The sequence below is a fragment of the Astatotilapia calliptera genome, chromosome 23, assembly GCF_900246225.1.
Source record: "Astatotilapia calliptera chromosome 23, fAstCal1.2, whole genome shotgun sequence".
In the NCBI taxonomy this organism is placed as follows: Eukaryota; Metazoa; Chordata; class Actinopteri; order Cichliformes; family Cichlidae; genus Astatotilapia; species Astatotilapia calliptera.
In genome coordinates, this window is record NC_039323.1 from 25,350,811 (window position 1) to 25,367,422 (window position 16,612).

The 16,612-nt window shown below is 41.8% G+C and overlaps 1 protein-coding gene across 1 annotated transcript in view; it reads right to left on the minus strand.

Annotated features, from left to right (window-relative positions):
* The window catches only part of LOC113015807 (von Willebrand factor D and EGF domain-containing protein), a 39,901-nt gene extending 26,975 nt beyond the window's left edge, over positions 1-12,926 (minus strand). Inside the window, exons 1-12 of the mRNA XM_026158128.1 lie at positions 12,739-12,926; positions 11,523-12,001; positions 7,160-7,344; positions 6,714-6,942; positions 6,384-6,449; positions 6,024-6,256; positions 2,775-2,864; positions 2,546-2,687; positions 1,892-2,109; positions 810-883; positions 429-705; positions 59-261 (exon numbers count right to left, since the gene is read on the minus strand). Coding sequence (XP_026013913.1) covers positions 59-261; positions 429-705; positions 810-883; positions 1,892-2,109; positions 2,546-2,687; positions 2,775-2,864; positions 6,024-6,256; positions 6,384-6,449; positions 6,714-6,942; positions 7,160-7,344; positions 11,523-11,625 — 1,820 coding nt within the window. The 5' untranslated portion in view covers positions 11,626-12,001; positions 12,739-12,926. The remainder of the gene's footprint in view (positions 1-58; positions 262-428; positions 706-809; positions 884-1,891; positions 2,110-2,545; positions 2,688-2,774; positions 2,865-6,023; positions 6,257-6,383; positions 6,450-6,713; positions 6,943-7,159; positions 7,345-11,522; positions 12,002-12,738) is intronic.
* Between the last annotated feature and the right edge of the window lie 3,686 nt (positions 12,927-16,612).

Below are 16,612 nucleotides of genomic sequence, written 5' to 3' on the forward strand. Positions count from 1 at the left end.
CAATAAGGAAAGATTAGAATTCTGAAAATTAGAAATCTACACTGTGTCCCAGACTGACCTCCAGGTTTCTATGAAGCTGTGCAAGTCATCAGGGCCATAGAACCCACCATCAGAGGCCTGGAAGTCATTGTTGCCGTTCCGGTCGAAGGTGCCACAGAGGCCTTGAGTGTTTCCATAGTCCACGCTGGGTGCCCGGACAGACAGGCTCATCCCCCAATCACCAACATCAGCCCTAACAAAGGCCCCGGAAGGAAAGATCAACTACAAGAGGAGAGTCACATCCAACAGCTAGTTAACATAGTCTCCTCATGCATTAAAAATTCAACTTATATGACAGATCTGAATGAAGGACAGATCATTCTTGCATGATTTTACCATGAATTTAGCCAAATAACTAGACACCAGTTTCCAAATGTCCAGATACCTACGGTGACCTTCTTCCCTTGGTGGGACTCCAGCACCCTGACCCGACTCCCCTCACTGTCACCGAGGTTCTTAAGATCAAGCTGTGGCCTCGTTTCCTGCGGTTGCCCATTGCACATGTCAAAGATGGCAAGCTCGTTCCCCTCTCGCACTACAACGCCGCAGTTACATGCAACGGAGTAGTGTCGACTGCTGCAGTCCCACTGGCGAGAATGGACTTCAAATTCCCTGGAGAGGCTCTGGTAAAGGACAAATGTGCCAGTCTGGTGGTTCTCGTAACGCCTGAAAAGGAAATGCAGATTTTTTAATAAGAATTTGAAGACTTTAACTGTTGCACTAACTGCCCTATAAATGGATTCATTTAACAAAAGCTGGAGGTAAGTTACCTGCCATCTAGTGTAATGATATGCGGGTCAGTCAAAGAGTAGCACGTGGAAGTGGGAATATCCTGGACCGTGACCTGGGGGTGGGAGGTAGAGGTCACCAGAAGAAAGATTAAGGGGGCTATACCCTCTGACCCTGTGGTCTTAGGCTTTGATGTTTTCACTGAACACAGATGAAAAAGCTCCTCAGAGACAGAGTGTCTGGAGGGCTGACATCACATCTTACATAATGTCACCGCTTGTATGGACACAACTAATGACCGCTTAGAGAGGCGCTCTTTAAGTATTATGTCAAACCATCAAACAAGTGCATGTTTGGTCCTGAACCACAACCTCTCCTTCAGTGTTAAAAAGAACTGTATAATTGTGTGTATGTGTAAACAATATGATGGAAAAACCTGCTATTTGGAGCCATTGTAGTACTTCTCTTTAATTAAAGTAATACTTTCATTCGACATTTAGCTTTAGAAGCTGGTCCTCTCTTCCTGTTAGGCATAATGGAATCCATTGAAATGCCACTTGAAGACCCTCTATTTATCCTGAATAAGTCCAGGAACCCATTTAAGGACTGTGTTTATTGTAGGACCCTAGCACAAAGCATCCATGGTGCCACAAACCCAGCTTTTACCCACTAGTGACCCTATAGATCTTATTAAAAGCTCCTCAAGGGCCAGAGGAGAGCCTTTGTGTGACAGTTTTTCCAAAAAAGAAAGTCCTCTTAAGGTTGCTCCACATGCCACATTTAACTTGCATGCCTCAGATTCCAGCTGTCGCCCAAACCTCCTCAGGGTTTCCTTCCAAGATCCTCACGAATGGTTTGAAATTTATTTCAAAAGTGGAAAAATCGTCAAGCATCTCTCAATCTGCCTCAAGGATATTGTGTAGGACAACTGTAGCTGCAATTTCTAGCTCTTCAGATCCCAGCAGACTCTGTATTCACCACACAAACAAACCCATTTCCAAAACTTTGTACACATAAAATGTAAATAAAAACAGAATGCAATGACTTGAAAACTTCATATAATCATATTTTATTCTGTTTTTATCCACACGAACAATCTGTCGTTCTAAATGACCTCACTCACTTTGAGGGATGTCGGGACGTAGCTTCTCCAAAGGCGTGGTGCAGAGGGTCCAGGCGAAGCACCGATCAGGCTCATGCGGTTCCCATCACGTGTGAAATCAGTCACAGCAGTGACAAAAAACTTTGCCCAACCGCAGCTGCCTTCACTGCAGGTGTTTGGCTGGAGCTGCACCTGGCAGGCGGACAGCACCACGTTGGAGACCTCATGGCCCAGGCTGTCTGTGGATGTCAACACAGCAGTAAATTAATGTTAACAGACAGCACACAGCTGCCTGCACAACTGTAATGATGTCTTTCTTAGCCGGCTTCAATGCGATGATGTACAAGGTGAGTCTGGGAATAACAATAATAAGATCCCAGAGGAAATGAGAAATGCTTGAAATTGTTTTGATTGTTTTATTAATGCGCGACTGTGGCCTCAGTAGTTAATTCAGCTGCTCTAATTTGTGTTTGGTGATTTTTGTTAATTACCCAATAACGGGTACATTAATGCTTAAATGGGGGCAATATTTGTCCAACTGTAGTGGTTGCTGCAGGCAGTACTTAACTAAATTGCAGGTTAACCTTAAATATACTCAAGCTGTAGATTTATTATGTCCTTGCAGATAAAGGTGATGACACAGACTCTTATCTCCTGTTTTCCCACAGGTCTGACCTGGATTGTTGACAGTCAGAGCCAGAGGGACTCCACACTGGTGGCCGATGTTGGAGGTGAAGCAGGGGATGGGGACGGTACTGTGGACAGTCACCTCGTGCTCCTTACTGTTCTCTGCTATGTGGAGCACATCTGGAGAGAACTGAGGAGAAAGGAATAAGAGTCTATGAGGTTCTCACTGAGAAATGAAACCAAACTGGGGTTTTAAAACAGTCAGAGGAGGCTTTACCTTCAGCCCAGCGTAGAAACTCTCACTGTCTTTTGAAGTCGATCTTGTGTGGCTGGAGTTGGCTCTGAAAGTCGACACACTGCAGGAGAACTACAGGGGAAATATCAGCTGAAGCATGAAGTCTGAATCAGCTGCTTTTAAATCATTTTTTCATCCGACTTAACAACAAAGCCAGACCCCAAAACCCCTTTATGGTTAGAAAACCATCTCATCTCTTTATCCATAACTATTGGTTTCGTATCTAAACCATTTATCCACTACCTTTAGTGGCTACTGAAGAACAAGCATGATGATGGGACATGAACAGCAGAAACTGTAGCTACAAATAAACGCATGCATCAAATAGATAAATAACCAAACAATGAGCAAAAGTGGTTGGACTATGTCTCTAAACCTAAACATGCTAGATACTGATAATGGACAACAAAAAAACAAAGAGACTTTAAAGCGATGGCTACAGTGAGTCTACGTAGAGGTCGGCATTCACTCAAACTTTAACCTCAGTCTGGCTTCTTGGCTAGCTTTGTGTTAGCATCAGCAAACATCGCTTGTTAAACTATGAATCTGAAAACTGAGAAACACTAAATCTGGATGTTTAAATAAATCATTCATCCAATTCTTTACTGTTAGCTACAGCAGTCGGTTTACCTAATAATGTCTAACATTTTATACATTTTAACTAGTTTTTCAGTTGTTTATCGTGCATGTTTGGCTCAAAATCTAAATGCGCCGCTGATTTCCACTGCTTTTAGTTTTTTTACACACTTACTAGTTTCATATTTTTAGCCAGCAATATCAGCTGTTAGCATTCTTTTAGTGACCAAGTCCAACGTATTTTCATTTTATAATTGTTTTCATTTAACTCATGTATGCATTTATTTTCTTTCAGTTGCAGTTTCTGCTGTTCAAGTCCCATCATCACATTTGTCCTTCATATACTTTTTTCTTGTTGTCTTTTTTCAGATCAGTTGAGCTAATCTACTTCTGCTACAGAAGTACACACTGGGGTACTTGTAGCCCTTTCTGTGAATCACTGATCTAAGAGAAGTAAAAGATGAAGGTATACTGGAGTTTGAAACCACCTTTCACATTTTGATTGCTCAAACAAACTTGAGCTATGTAACTGTCAACTGATGTGGATAAACGAGAGTGGAAGAGTGCATTACCTTTTCACACTGTGTTATGAAAAAGACCAGCAGTGTGCAACTGTCACTGTATTGGTGATTCATCAAAATGTTTCCAGATATAGCTCATAACACAACAAACCAATGCTCCAAAAGCACTAATATTTAACTCTCTTTCATGGTTTAAAAGAAATGAAGATGACCTCTGACCCTGCCCAGCTGCTATATCAACACACGCTAAAGACGAGCCCCATGAGCAAACCCAGCCCTGCATAACATCTGCTAGACCAAACTAACATAACCCTGGTGTACAGACATGGGAGCAACGTGGTCCACAGCTGCAAGATGACAAAAACTGGGAGTGACATCACCTCGGTGTCAAATGGTATCACGCTGAAAAATCAAATAACTTTGTGTTTCCTAGCAACATATCACTTCTCAAGGAAATGAAAGCTATCAGCAGCCTGCACAGTCTGGCTGTATGGAAATGAGGCTGTGCAGCAGCGTGTTGACATCCTGGAAAGACAAAGGTCAATCATAACAGTTTTTACTCCAGTGCAGGGCAGGAGTGCAGCGACTCAGCGTCAGCTTCAGCTGCAAGAAGGCAATCTTGTCGACAGCTACTCATATTTAGTTGTCATTTTAACCAATCTTCGGATTTCTTTATTCTTTTGCTGCTGTCTGGTTTTAGTGCTATTAGCAATTATTCTTCCTAGTAAATCTTCAGTTCTTCTGATTATTGTCTTGCATACTGAGCTTTCAAAACAAAGCTAAATTCGATCCTCCTAGGACACAAAGATGACGTCAAAGAACATCCACGTGCTAAGGTTTATTGAATAAACTCTTTCCATCGCCCTAAAGGCAACCTGGTAAAGAAATAAAGCTGCTGGCATTCTGATTTGATTATTAATAATAATTTGGAGCATTCTGAAAATAACCCAGAACTACAACAAACCATAAAATGTATCTGGTATTTTCATGCTACTGTGAATCTGCTCTCTCCTAAGCCCTGAATGCAGATGGTTCTTGGTGCTGGACACTTTTTGTTTTTTGTAGAGTTTTGCTGAGGAGTCACAGTTGAGAAGGTGTTGGTAGCAAAATAGCAAACACTACCTGTGAAGGACAAAACAGGGTTTGCATTTGCTTAATTCAATCTTGAAATCATAAACTTTCATTTGGCTTTTTGTTGCCTGTTAAAAAAAATCTACATTTTTAAACAATGACCAGGAGGACATCTTGACCCACCTATCTGGTGGCTATGTCGCAAACCCCAAGAAATGACCAGATTACAAGATGCAGACAAGCCAGTGGGTACCCTGCGTTGGTGTGCAATGATACTGTAAGGTCTGCCTCTGTGTGATATTTTTCAAAGCCATTTTTCCCTTCTCAAGATAATTAAGTGTTGGGCTATTTTTCCCTTTGCTTTTTGGAACATCTGCATAAACACATTTTGTGGGCCTCCTAATAATGCAATCTTTCTGCTGAAACTGGATAAAAAAACAAACAAAGGAAAACTTTGGCAGCCCCAAAACCCAAGTACTCGAGAATTTTGAAAAAGGAAAGCCACATGGACAACTCTGGAACCATAAAAAATACACATTTTGGGATTTAGGCAAATGATAACGTGCAAAACTTCTCTTCGTCTGCAAGAAGGCATCATCCAAACAGCTGACAAGATGGTATCTCACAAGAAATATCCATATTTAATGTCTATATTTAATATAACCCAAACACTTCCTTTATTGTTGTGCAAGAACAGCTACACTACTGCATGAATGAAGAGTTGCCAAGATTTCAACGTAAGAAACAGCTTTATTTTATATACGTGCGTCGGTTCATGTAAAAATAACTTCCTAGAATTCACTGTGAAGATGTGAATGGAGATCGGCTTAAATGGGACACATATGGAGCAAGGCTTTTCCAAACTGCAACTGATTTAACTTCCCCACCCTTTTCTTGCATTCTCTCGACTGCATATGACACATGTTGCTTCTCTGCGTTTTCTCTGTGAGCCTGAACTCATGAAAAAAAAAAAATCAGTTCAGCATGATCATGGGCCACTCGAGGAGGTCAAACCCACCACATGTGCTCCCCAAAACTTTCAACACAGTCTGGCAGGAATTACCGTTTCTCCAAGCCTGAAGCGAACGCCATCCATCTCCACCACAGAGAAGGGCTTCAGCGTGGCTTCCTGTCTGATCTCGGCCTTCATGCTATTGCTGATGTGTCTGGCCCAAACCACCTGGAAGCCCAGCGTCTGGCTCCATGGTGGCGAGACGAAGGAGCACCTCAGGTGGACGCTGTGGCCGATGAGCTCCGCAGTGATCACCGGTCGGGAGGGCAGGGACGGGACGGCCTCTGAAAGCAGATTTGGGCAGTTGCTGAAGTCACAATAATTGGTTTTCTTTTTAATTTTTTACAGTAAATTGAGGATGCAGGGACCTTCTTTATACAGAGATGAACACATATTTTAAGAGTCTTGTACCTTTGCATTGACCGTTGTTTTCCACCTCCCCTGCTGGGCATAGCCTGGGCCCCAAATCTGAAGCAACTGAAAGATGAGATTCATCAAATATCTTTCTACTATTAGGCTAAAAACATATACCATAATTCATCTCTGTAATCTAAGAATAAAGTTAATTCAGTGAGGTTTTCGTTTTCTCATCCAAATGAATCCCTTAGAGTGGCTTGGCCAAACCATCCAACCTCAGGTTTCCTTTATTAGGGTCTTGCTGATATTTCCATCTACATCAGCTCCAACACTTTCATTAAACTTTGAACTTCTACAGCAAAAATAAAGCAGATGAATGCTCACCTTTTGCACAGTATCCCATGCACCCCTGCGTTGGCTGCAGGTAGTAAACCATGAACTCTCCACAGTTTCGCACCTTGACAGGGATACGGAAAAGGCAGCAGTCTTTGGAACTTCCGTGGAAGAACTGCCAGGTGGCACAGGCGGAGAGCTGGCGGATCTCGCCAGGACGTGGCAGTGAGGTGTCTTTCAGTGACAGCCACACCGGAGCCTGGGTACCACAGCGGTTCATCTGCAAGAGGCCGCAAACAGAAACAGTCATTACCTTTATAGAGGTGGTTATTATACCCTGCACCTGTACTGGAGGTGTCTATTATATCACTTGTTTGAATGATAGATATTTAATGGTGCTTTTTGGCAGTGAAGGAAGCAGTCAGTGTAGAGACTTGAAGGAATGTGAGCACAGACACCTCTGTGACAGAACTTGCTTGTCATTTTGACCATTTTACCTCAACACAGGCGGTCGGCATCTCTGCTGGCTTGTTGTTGATCCAGAACCTGTACCAGCCTGGTGACAGCGAGTGGTCACAGATCAGATCCTGGATGGCGGTGTTCTGGATTTCAGTGGAGTCAAAGTCAACACTTCGATAAGGATTGCTCAAACTCCGATGACCTCCCGGGTAACACTCTGGAGCTGAGAACAAGAACGACAAAGATGTCAAACTGAGAACTCGTGAAAGGGGTAAAGACGGCAAAATAATGTGGAAAAGAATTTGTTCATATGCCTTAAACAAAAAGCTACAGAGAGCGTATGTTATGAGAACCTTAAGTTGATGATGTTCTCTTGGAAGCTTGCCTCTGCAGGAAAAAGCAGTGTTTTCAAACCTTAAACCCCTTCCTCTCAATCCATCTGCTTTGAGCTAAATTAAATGAAAACTGGACATGATTAGATCAGGTCTTTATCTGTGTCAGAGTCCTGCTGTTTAGTTGTGTAAAAGACAGACATTGCAGAGGTAGACAAAACAAAATCACAAGACTTTGGGTGAAAACTTTTAACTTTTACTCTTTTTTTGTTTCCTACGCCACTTCACACTGACCTATGAATCACTCAAGGATAAAAAAGGCCCCACCTCAAGTGATGCACCAGCGTTGTATCTACACATAATAGACAATTTAAAAAAAAGAAACTGATTTAAAATGTATCTTTAGGCACTATGTTACTAGCAGCCTTTCAGAAAAACACATCGTTTGTTCCCATTTTTTTAGTTGGATCTATAAAAAAATGCAAATGTTCAACAGTGAGTGTTTACAGGCAACTGTTAAACACGGTGGAGTCTATGTCATTGTTGATGCTGCATTTCAGTCTGTGGTGTTGGAGATCTTGTCAAAATTGATGGAATATGAACACAGAAACAGTGCCATCAGATTTTGATCCACCATCTAATACCATCTGGAAATCATCTGATTGGTAACAGCTTCTTTTTTCATCATGACAATGTTCCCAAACACACTGCCAATGCAGTAAAATCATACCTGTATAGAAAAACACACAGTGGAGCACTATCAGTCATGGATCGGCCTTCTCAGATCCTGAACCTCAACATTATTGAAGCAATGTGGGATCATGTTGACAGAGAACAGAACAAAAGGCAGAAACATCCAAAGAAGAGCTTTGAATGTCCTTCAAGAAGCCTGGAGAACTAGCGAACTCAAGACTTTTGCACACTAAAGTACACTCAATATCAAAGTTAATTAATTCTCAGTCTTGCAAAGCCAGAAAAAGGTGAAAAAACAATCAGTTATACACTAAACGGACATAAGCCTCGGTTTAAAGTTGAGGATGAAGGATTTAACTGAGCAGGCTTTAGTTTTAACTTCAGTATGACCTTCTGATTTGATCTCTAAACCCAGGAGTGAGAAAACAGTGTGTTTATTATAACAGAAGAATTATGTGACGAACCAGTAAGTGACCAAAACTCAAAGCTGTCTAAAGGAAAAGGTGACAAACAGAAACAATTTGCTGTTTTGTGTTAGGGTGTTGAACATCTCACCGCCACAGGTTATCTAAATTGCCTAGAATAACAGAAATTCCAGTGAGCCTCTCGCTTCTCTTAACTCGCCCCAGGAAAGGACGCTAAAACCAACGGCACATGACAGGCCTCTGAACACCGCCTGCAGCTGGAAGCTGAGAAGACCGGAGGAATTATTTCCACCAAACACGTACTTTTCCACACCGCCACACTCCCAAAAGCTCTACATCTGTGGAGTGAAATAGGTCAAACTTGTCAGCAGAGGTCTTTGTTAACAAACCTTAGAGGCAGATGAGTAAAGTCACATCAGGGAAAACAAATGTTCAGGGTATTTAGGATGTTTTAGGAGCCACAAAGTCATGATTGGGCAGGGTAAAGTTGCCGCCAGTGATCCCAAGCCTAAACAAGGGCTTACCGGCTGGTCTGCGTGCTGACAGCCTCTTGAAACCAAATGCTTTTGTTTACACTGTCGCCTGTCTGAGCGTCCACCTCGTCTGGAAGCTCCGCTGACAAGATTCGAGGTCACAGGTTGTCCAAACAACTAGGGCTTCAGGAAGGAGGTGCTGCTGGCTAAACTGTTCCAATTGGCGTCTTAATGAGTTTACAAAGAAGTGGGGGAGGTAAATGAGTAGCCCCCCTGGGGGGTTTAGAGTTATCCCACTGGGAGAGAAGACCCTCAGGAGCCCAGATGTGCAGGGACTTAACTGGGAATACTCCAGTTACTCCAGTTTCTCAGCAAAAGTGTTGTGTTATCACCAAGGGAGTTGTTGGCCTTTTTCCCAGAGGGCCCACAGTCAGAAACTACACAGTCAGACCACCAGGGAAAGGGCAAAGAGCCTGAATGAATTGTGAAAATACTAAAATGATAGGATGATGATGAGTTACTCTCACTGATGAAAGCATTTTTTGTGAAGGGTAACACTTATAATGCTTCATTGTCTTTATTTAAAAACACGGTTTGAAGCAGTAATGATAGATAACCAGAAAATACATATTTTGCCACAAGTTCCTTAAAGAGGTTGGAAAGTGGCATTTATACTACTGACAGACCCCGAAACTCTTTAATAAAACCTCAGACTTCAGGGAAAGTGAAGAAGTCTCGCATTGTGTTGGATTGTTAATCTCTAGTTAGTCTTGGGGAGGAAGAACTTTAAAAGACAGGAATTTCAACAGGATGTTTCAGGAAGAGGATGAGGACAAGTGGTTGTGTAAAGAACAGGTAGTTATTAGGACATTATTACATGACAACATGAGTCCTCTGTACTCACAGGTCGGCCTTCACCTGTCTTTGAACCCAACCTTCATTTGTTCTGAGCAGCACACCTGTAAAACCTTTTTATCACTGGACAGTGATGCTGTTGTGTTCATAAAGGGGACCAATCTCTCTCTCTGTCACACACACACACACACACACACACACACACACACACACACACACACACACACACGCTAAAAACCTTGAGACTTATAATTCACATATATACCTAATGATAACTTTATTAGGTACATCGTTTTAACTAATTACATAGCAGCAACTTAATGCACTTCGGTATGTAGCCAAGTCAAGATGAACGGTTAAAGTTCAGTATGAGCATGAGATTTAAGTGACTTTAAATGTGGCATGGTTGTTGGAGGTTCAGCTGGTTTTAACACTTTTTGTTCATGGTACATCTGCAAGGTCAGCAGGTTAAATGTACTTTTTTACTTGATAAGCTTTTTCTTTTCTTTACTACTGAATGTCACGTACAAATCAATAGAAGGCTGCTGTCAACAGGACAAAATGTGCTCAAATTGTGGTAAACTTTGCTTTGGCACAGTAATGTCTGGAAACCTCTGGGAAGACCCCACAGTGTTTCATTTTATGACTTAAAGTTTACAATGGTGTGCTTTGATCTGCTGCTGGACGCCCTGCAGACAAAGATGTGAGCGAGATCAAGACAGGGTGACAGGTTGGAGTAAACTGAGCGCATTTTTGTTACAGTCAGGACTCGTAATCGGCACAATTGCAGCTCCAAGATTTTCTTTGTTTTGGTCATTGCATTCACTCCCATCCTAAATTCTGACAGCTGGGAAAACAGCAGCTCACCAAATCTGACCTTTATGCGCACCTTTTTACAGTCCTCTTTGAAATCCCAGCAAGGGAAGAAGACCAGGGAGAGCAACAATCCCTTGAAATTACTGTATAATATTAAGTAACAGTGAATTATACTCTTTAATGAGTCATAACTCTGTGTTCTGATCTTGTTTCAATTATGACCACTTAACTTCCTGCTCTCTTCACCAGTTTGACATTTTTATTTCCATTTGGGTTCAACTTGCCACATTTTTTCCAAATGATAATCAGCTCCATGTTGGTGAATTAAAGCCCACACATGCATGACTTTATCTCTAAATGATGGGAAAAGAACCCCATTGCATGAAAGGGAAAATAAACTTGTGATCAGATAATAATTTCTGCACCAATTAAGAATCTTTTAAAAACATCTTTAGATCAGAAGGAGAGAAAAAAAAATCTTTTCTCCAGATTCAAACATCTAATTATTGTTTCTCTCTGTTTCTTTGTGATTGGCTTGGCTGTGTTCTGGTGCCTTTGAAGGGTCCATTTAACCCTTTGGAGCTGAGTGATGGGAATGCAGTCCAAGTCACGCAGATTTCTTTTCTTTTCTTTCTTTCTTTTTACACGTAACACTTTCTTATCTCTGCATTCCATTTAAGAACACATTTCGAAGTCCGCTCTCAGTCTCGCTTTTTGCATCTGCTTCTATTTCAGCTCAGATCACGGCAAAGTCTTCAAACTAGTCTTTAAAAAGACCCGGTGCGTTTAAACAAGGCATGCACTTACCATGTTGCGCTATTGCCGCTAATTGCACGACCCCCAGCAGCAGAGCGATGCGTAAAAATCCAAAGAACGACAGGCGCACTGAACCAAATGCGCAACAGACCATGACTGCGGCTCCAGGTTAAACAGATGCAGCAGGCTCGGACCAGTCCACGGGTCCCATTGAAAGTTTGGAGAAATGTGGCGAATTTGGGGCAAAGTGCACTTTGTCTCTCCTCCGCGCATTCGCGTTTTGGTGATTAGAGGAAAGCTTGCGCTCCGCTCGCGGGAGACTGGCTTTCAGATCACTGAGAGAGAATAAGAAGAGGAGGGGAGGGGGGTGAGAGTAAATCACGGAGATGGTAGGTGGGTCCTCTTCTCTGTAATCCCCCGAAACATCACGTGGCCACAAATAAATTAATCATCCATCCCATTCGTCTTCGTCAGAGCTGCACAAACACGCCGTGCTCCTTGCAGGCTGTTTAGACCTACGGCTGGAGAGCCTGGGGACGCAAAGCTGTGAGTCAGTGTGAGCAAAGTGAAACTAAAACAACAGTTTAAAAAGGGTCACAGAAGCCCACCAGGGAGAACATGTGCATGTTTCGTAACGTTCCCCTCCTCAACCACAGCGCAATTACTTTTAAGTCTTTAAATCCCATTTTATGTGTTTTGCCGCTTTCTGCACATGGATGAAATAAACACGCATTTTTGAGCAAAAACATCACAAATTTTCGCAGAGACAATATCTCTGCAGCAGACCGCGCACACTGTGTAACTGCAGTGCATATGTGCGCTCCTGTGCAGCTGTATGTACTCAGCGCATGCAGTGAGAGCACGAGTGAAGCTGCGGAGGAAGTGAACGTCCAGTCAGGCTTTACTTTAGAGGAACAGGATTATAAAATGATGCACGAGAAATGAACAGAGTTACTCATAACTCATAGGTTGTTAGCATCGGTTGGGACACTGCAGATAAACAAAGAATGCACTGATTTAGAAGCATATATCCAAGCAAATGCTTCAAAACTGTTGGCACAGGGGGCACATGAGAGCCCCAAAATGTTTTCTCATTCTTAATTGATATCAGATTTTAGGACCTGTTTTGTCATGTTTCTTGTTTTGCAATGTTTACATTGTTCCCTGAGTCTGGACTGCAAGAGGTTTGGCAGGAAATATGCTGGACTAAGAAAGACCTTCTGTTAAAAAACAAAACCTCAGGATGACGGCGCATATTGCTTCAAACCTGGATAAGTGTCGTTCAGCTTTAATGGTGCCTTCGCAGATGTGCATGTTACTTCTGGCATGCGTGCTAATGACACACCCACATACCAACATGGACGGTAGCTTTGAAGTGTGACCTGATGACAAGTCAGATCATCCCTCTCATCTTATTAGTTTCCCACTTCACAGCAATAGCTCAGTCCACCTAAATAAGGGGTTTCCTGGCTCAGAGTGGGTCTTTGGGGTTGACTTACGGACGATCCTCCTGTTGGCGTTGTTCCCACATCATGATAATAAATGTTGTTCCAGGTTCAACATTGCAAGTGACCAATCACCTTCTTGTGACGTCATACTTCTGCGACTTCTCGACCTTAAAACAAATTTTCTTCACTTGTGCCCGCCTCTGTCTGTCAATCCAGCGCTCCACTTCACTTGCGAGAAACCGCCGCCTGTCCGCCGAATTTGAAGTCCTTTTAGGATAGTTTTTAAACGGTAAGCATTATACATATGTTCCTCACTTGGCTTGCTGTTTGTTTGCTAGTGATAGGCTACTTGACGACAGCATTAGCTAACCAGTGTTCTCTAGACCAGCGTTCCCCAACTTTTTTGGTGTTTCGTGGCGCAGGGGTTGGGTCAGGCAAAATTGCAGTAGCTTCCCTGATCATTTTACAAACATAAGTGAATAGAATTTGAACTAAAAGGGCTAGACTAATGGTTGCGTGCTGAATCTATGAATCAAAATATCACCTGGAAACATAATTAACTGGTCCACAGCTGTGAAACTGGACATGAGTTCTTGATTCCATGGAGATTAACAGTAATCCAGAAATTAACAAATTTGTCCTGGGCCATCGTGTAATTGGTGTCCCAGGGACGACATTTACGCGGTGTCCCAGTTAATTACGTTTCCAGGTGATATTTTGATTCATAGATTCAGCACACAACCATTAGTCTAGGCCTTTTAGTTCAAATTCTATTCACTTATGTTTGTAAAATGATCAGGGAAGCTACTGCATTTTTGCCTGACAACATTTTTATGACAGCTATATTCACCTGTACATTTATTATATATCATAATACATTGACATGCAATTCTGTCTGGAGAACACTGGTTCGCAAGTAGCCTATCACTAGCAAACAAACAGCTATCCATTTCAGCCATTTCAAGGAAAATATATGTATAATGCTTACCGTTTATTAAAGAAAAGTATCTTGAGTGGAATTCAAACTGCTGGATCGGCGGACAAAAGGCGGTTTCTCGAAGAACATTTGTTTCTGAAGGCGGGTATTTTTCGAAGTCGCAAAAGTATGACGTCACAAGAAGGTGATTGGTCACTTGTAATGTGGACCCTGGAAAAACATTAATTATGATGATGTGGGAACAACGCCAACACGAGGATATCAGATCGTCCGTTGACGTTCATACCAAAGCAATCCTAGTCTGCATAGAGTTTACAGCTAACAACTCAATGTTAGCTTAGACCAGTCATGCAGGTCTAGAGACAGTTTGGCAACCTCTTAGCAACGTTTGGTCGCTAGGGAAAAATTTGTATTTCCAAAGTTTTGGAGTTCGCTGGTAGATGCCACAGATTATGGATAACACTGATTCCTTCAACAAGAAAACGAATCAGAGATCATTTCTTATCAGGACGTTTAGAGGCTCTGGAGTTACCCACAACGTTTTGGAAAGAGTTTAACTCGGCTTGACTGAAAGCATTTAAAATCCCAGTCTCCTATGGTAACCTGACTGTGGCGATTAGGAACAAACAGGCAGTTCTCAACAGGATTGTCAGAAGTACCAGAAAGATTTTTGGTCACCAACGAACTTCATTGGATAAGCTGTATCACCATGCTGTCTGTAAGGAAAGCCTGGTCTATTGTTGCATACCGAGGAAACACTCTTTATTCGGATTTTGAACTAATGCATCTTGAAAAAGTGTGAAATCAACAACTTTCAAAAGGTGGAACTTTTACTTCATAGGCGTCAGACACGTCACAGTTCCTCTACATCTTAGAAAGTAGTTTCATGAAATTTACGGCGGACAGTCTTATGGCAAGCAAAGTAGTCACAATGTAACTAACTAAACCATTTAAAAAATCAAAATACATAAATTTGTATTTTATGCCTGAGTAAATTGTGTAAATAATTGTTTTAAATAAAATATAAGAAAAAAAAAATCCTAATCATTGCTGGTGATTTTCCTTTGTTGGAAGGCTCTTTATTTGAATGTAGGAAACGCTCAGAGAAGTTGGTGACTTTCCTGGATTCTTTTTCTTTTCTTTCTTTGTTTTGAGTTTTACCTTTGCATCTGTGGATGTGGAGCTCATGCACTGAATTACGTTATTCTGAAACCCCTAGACTCTCTCGGATTCTCTTTTTACTTAGTATTTTCTTCATTCTCTTTCCCATAAACACATATCAGACGAAAGGGATTGAATTATGTGGGAAAAGCCTTCAACTTCTTCTGGTGTGCCACATGATAGGAAAGCCCTTCTGAATAGCAGCCATTGGAAAGCCTCTGTTCATTATCTCTTCATGTGACTAAAAACAGTTTGTGACTGAGATGATTTCGCCGCGGGGGGGAAGCATGAACCCGGAGAGCAGAAACATAGAAGGTTGCCCTCCTGAGTTTAGAGTAAATATCAGGTGCTGGAGCCCGTGGAGACAGAACGACATACCTTTCCACTAAATCAAAGAGCTGAGAGGAGCAGCAGGTGTTCTGCAGTCCCCCTTTCATTGAGACTTCAGCTCTGTGAGAGAATCTCAGATCTTTAGCTTTCAGACTCACAGGGGTGGATGTTTGTAGCAGAAACATTGTGAAAACTGTATAATTTGTGTCTCTGTGTAGAAGGCGAAAGAACGTATTATTTGATATATGGTGCTGCAGCAGTGAAGTATTACATTTAACTTAGTAACCTTTTAAAAATGGTTGCTGAGATTCAACCCAACAATGTTCCTTCAACACAAAACCTGCTTTAAGAGGAAATTTGTTGAGGTCTTTCTGCCTGTTATTTTCTGTTTATCCTGCCTCATTTGTGTGACGCCAATTTAAAGAAGAAAACAGACAAAGAAACTCGAAAAATACATTTAACGTCACAATGTGCCCAAACAGGTGTTTTCAATATTTTAATGCTTATGGCAAAATACATTAACATCCACCAGGGGGCAGCATTTTACCAGCATGTTTGTCGAGATGTATTGAATGCTAAACTGTTGAACAGTTGAATCCTTCCGCCTTCTGCTTTCAGGTAACAAGGAAATAATATAATATATATATAAAAAAAAAAGGAAATAATATACATTTATTCATCTGATTGGTGGCAATAAGTCGAAATTTTGACTCATTAATTTGAAATTCTGAGCTATGGATGACTTTTTTTTTCCAGTGCCCAAAAAAATCTTCCATAGTACGACCAATTGATGTTTTCTTTCGCCTTCCAGCGACTTGCCTGATTAAATAAATACAACAGTAAGTCGCTGCACCATCTTGTGGCAGAAATTGGTATTGCATAAAAGTGCAGCCTGGCACTAATTTGCAGCACGTAGATGTTTTAGACATGAAGACTTCTCAGTGCTTTCTTCAAATTCTGTTATAGGTATTTTTTTACAGGTCTTTATGTATTTTTAAAACAAGATAGGACATAAGTACATTTAAAGTACCAGTAATATCACTGTGTACAGCATGTTGTCAAACATACTGTACACAGTTTTTGTTTGGTAAGTCATCTTTTTCACACCTGTCCTGGAGACATTTCATCCAAATTAGACTGCAGACCGGTGGTGGCTAACTCCTGGCGGGTTAGAAAACATTATCTGCCGCCTCCTTTGATGTTTGTGCCCTGAGAAAGGACAAGAGCGGGGGGATTCGAGCTCCTGCCTCCTGAGCACTTCCAGA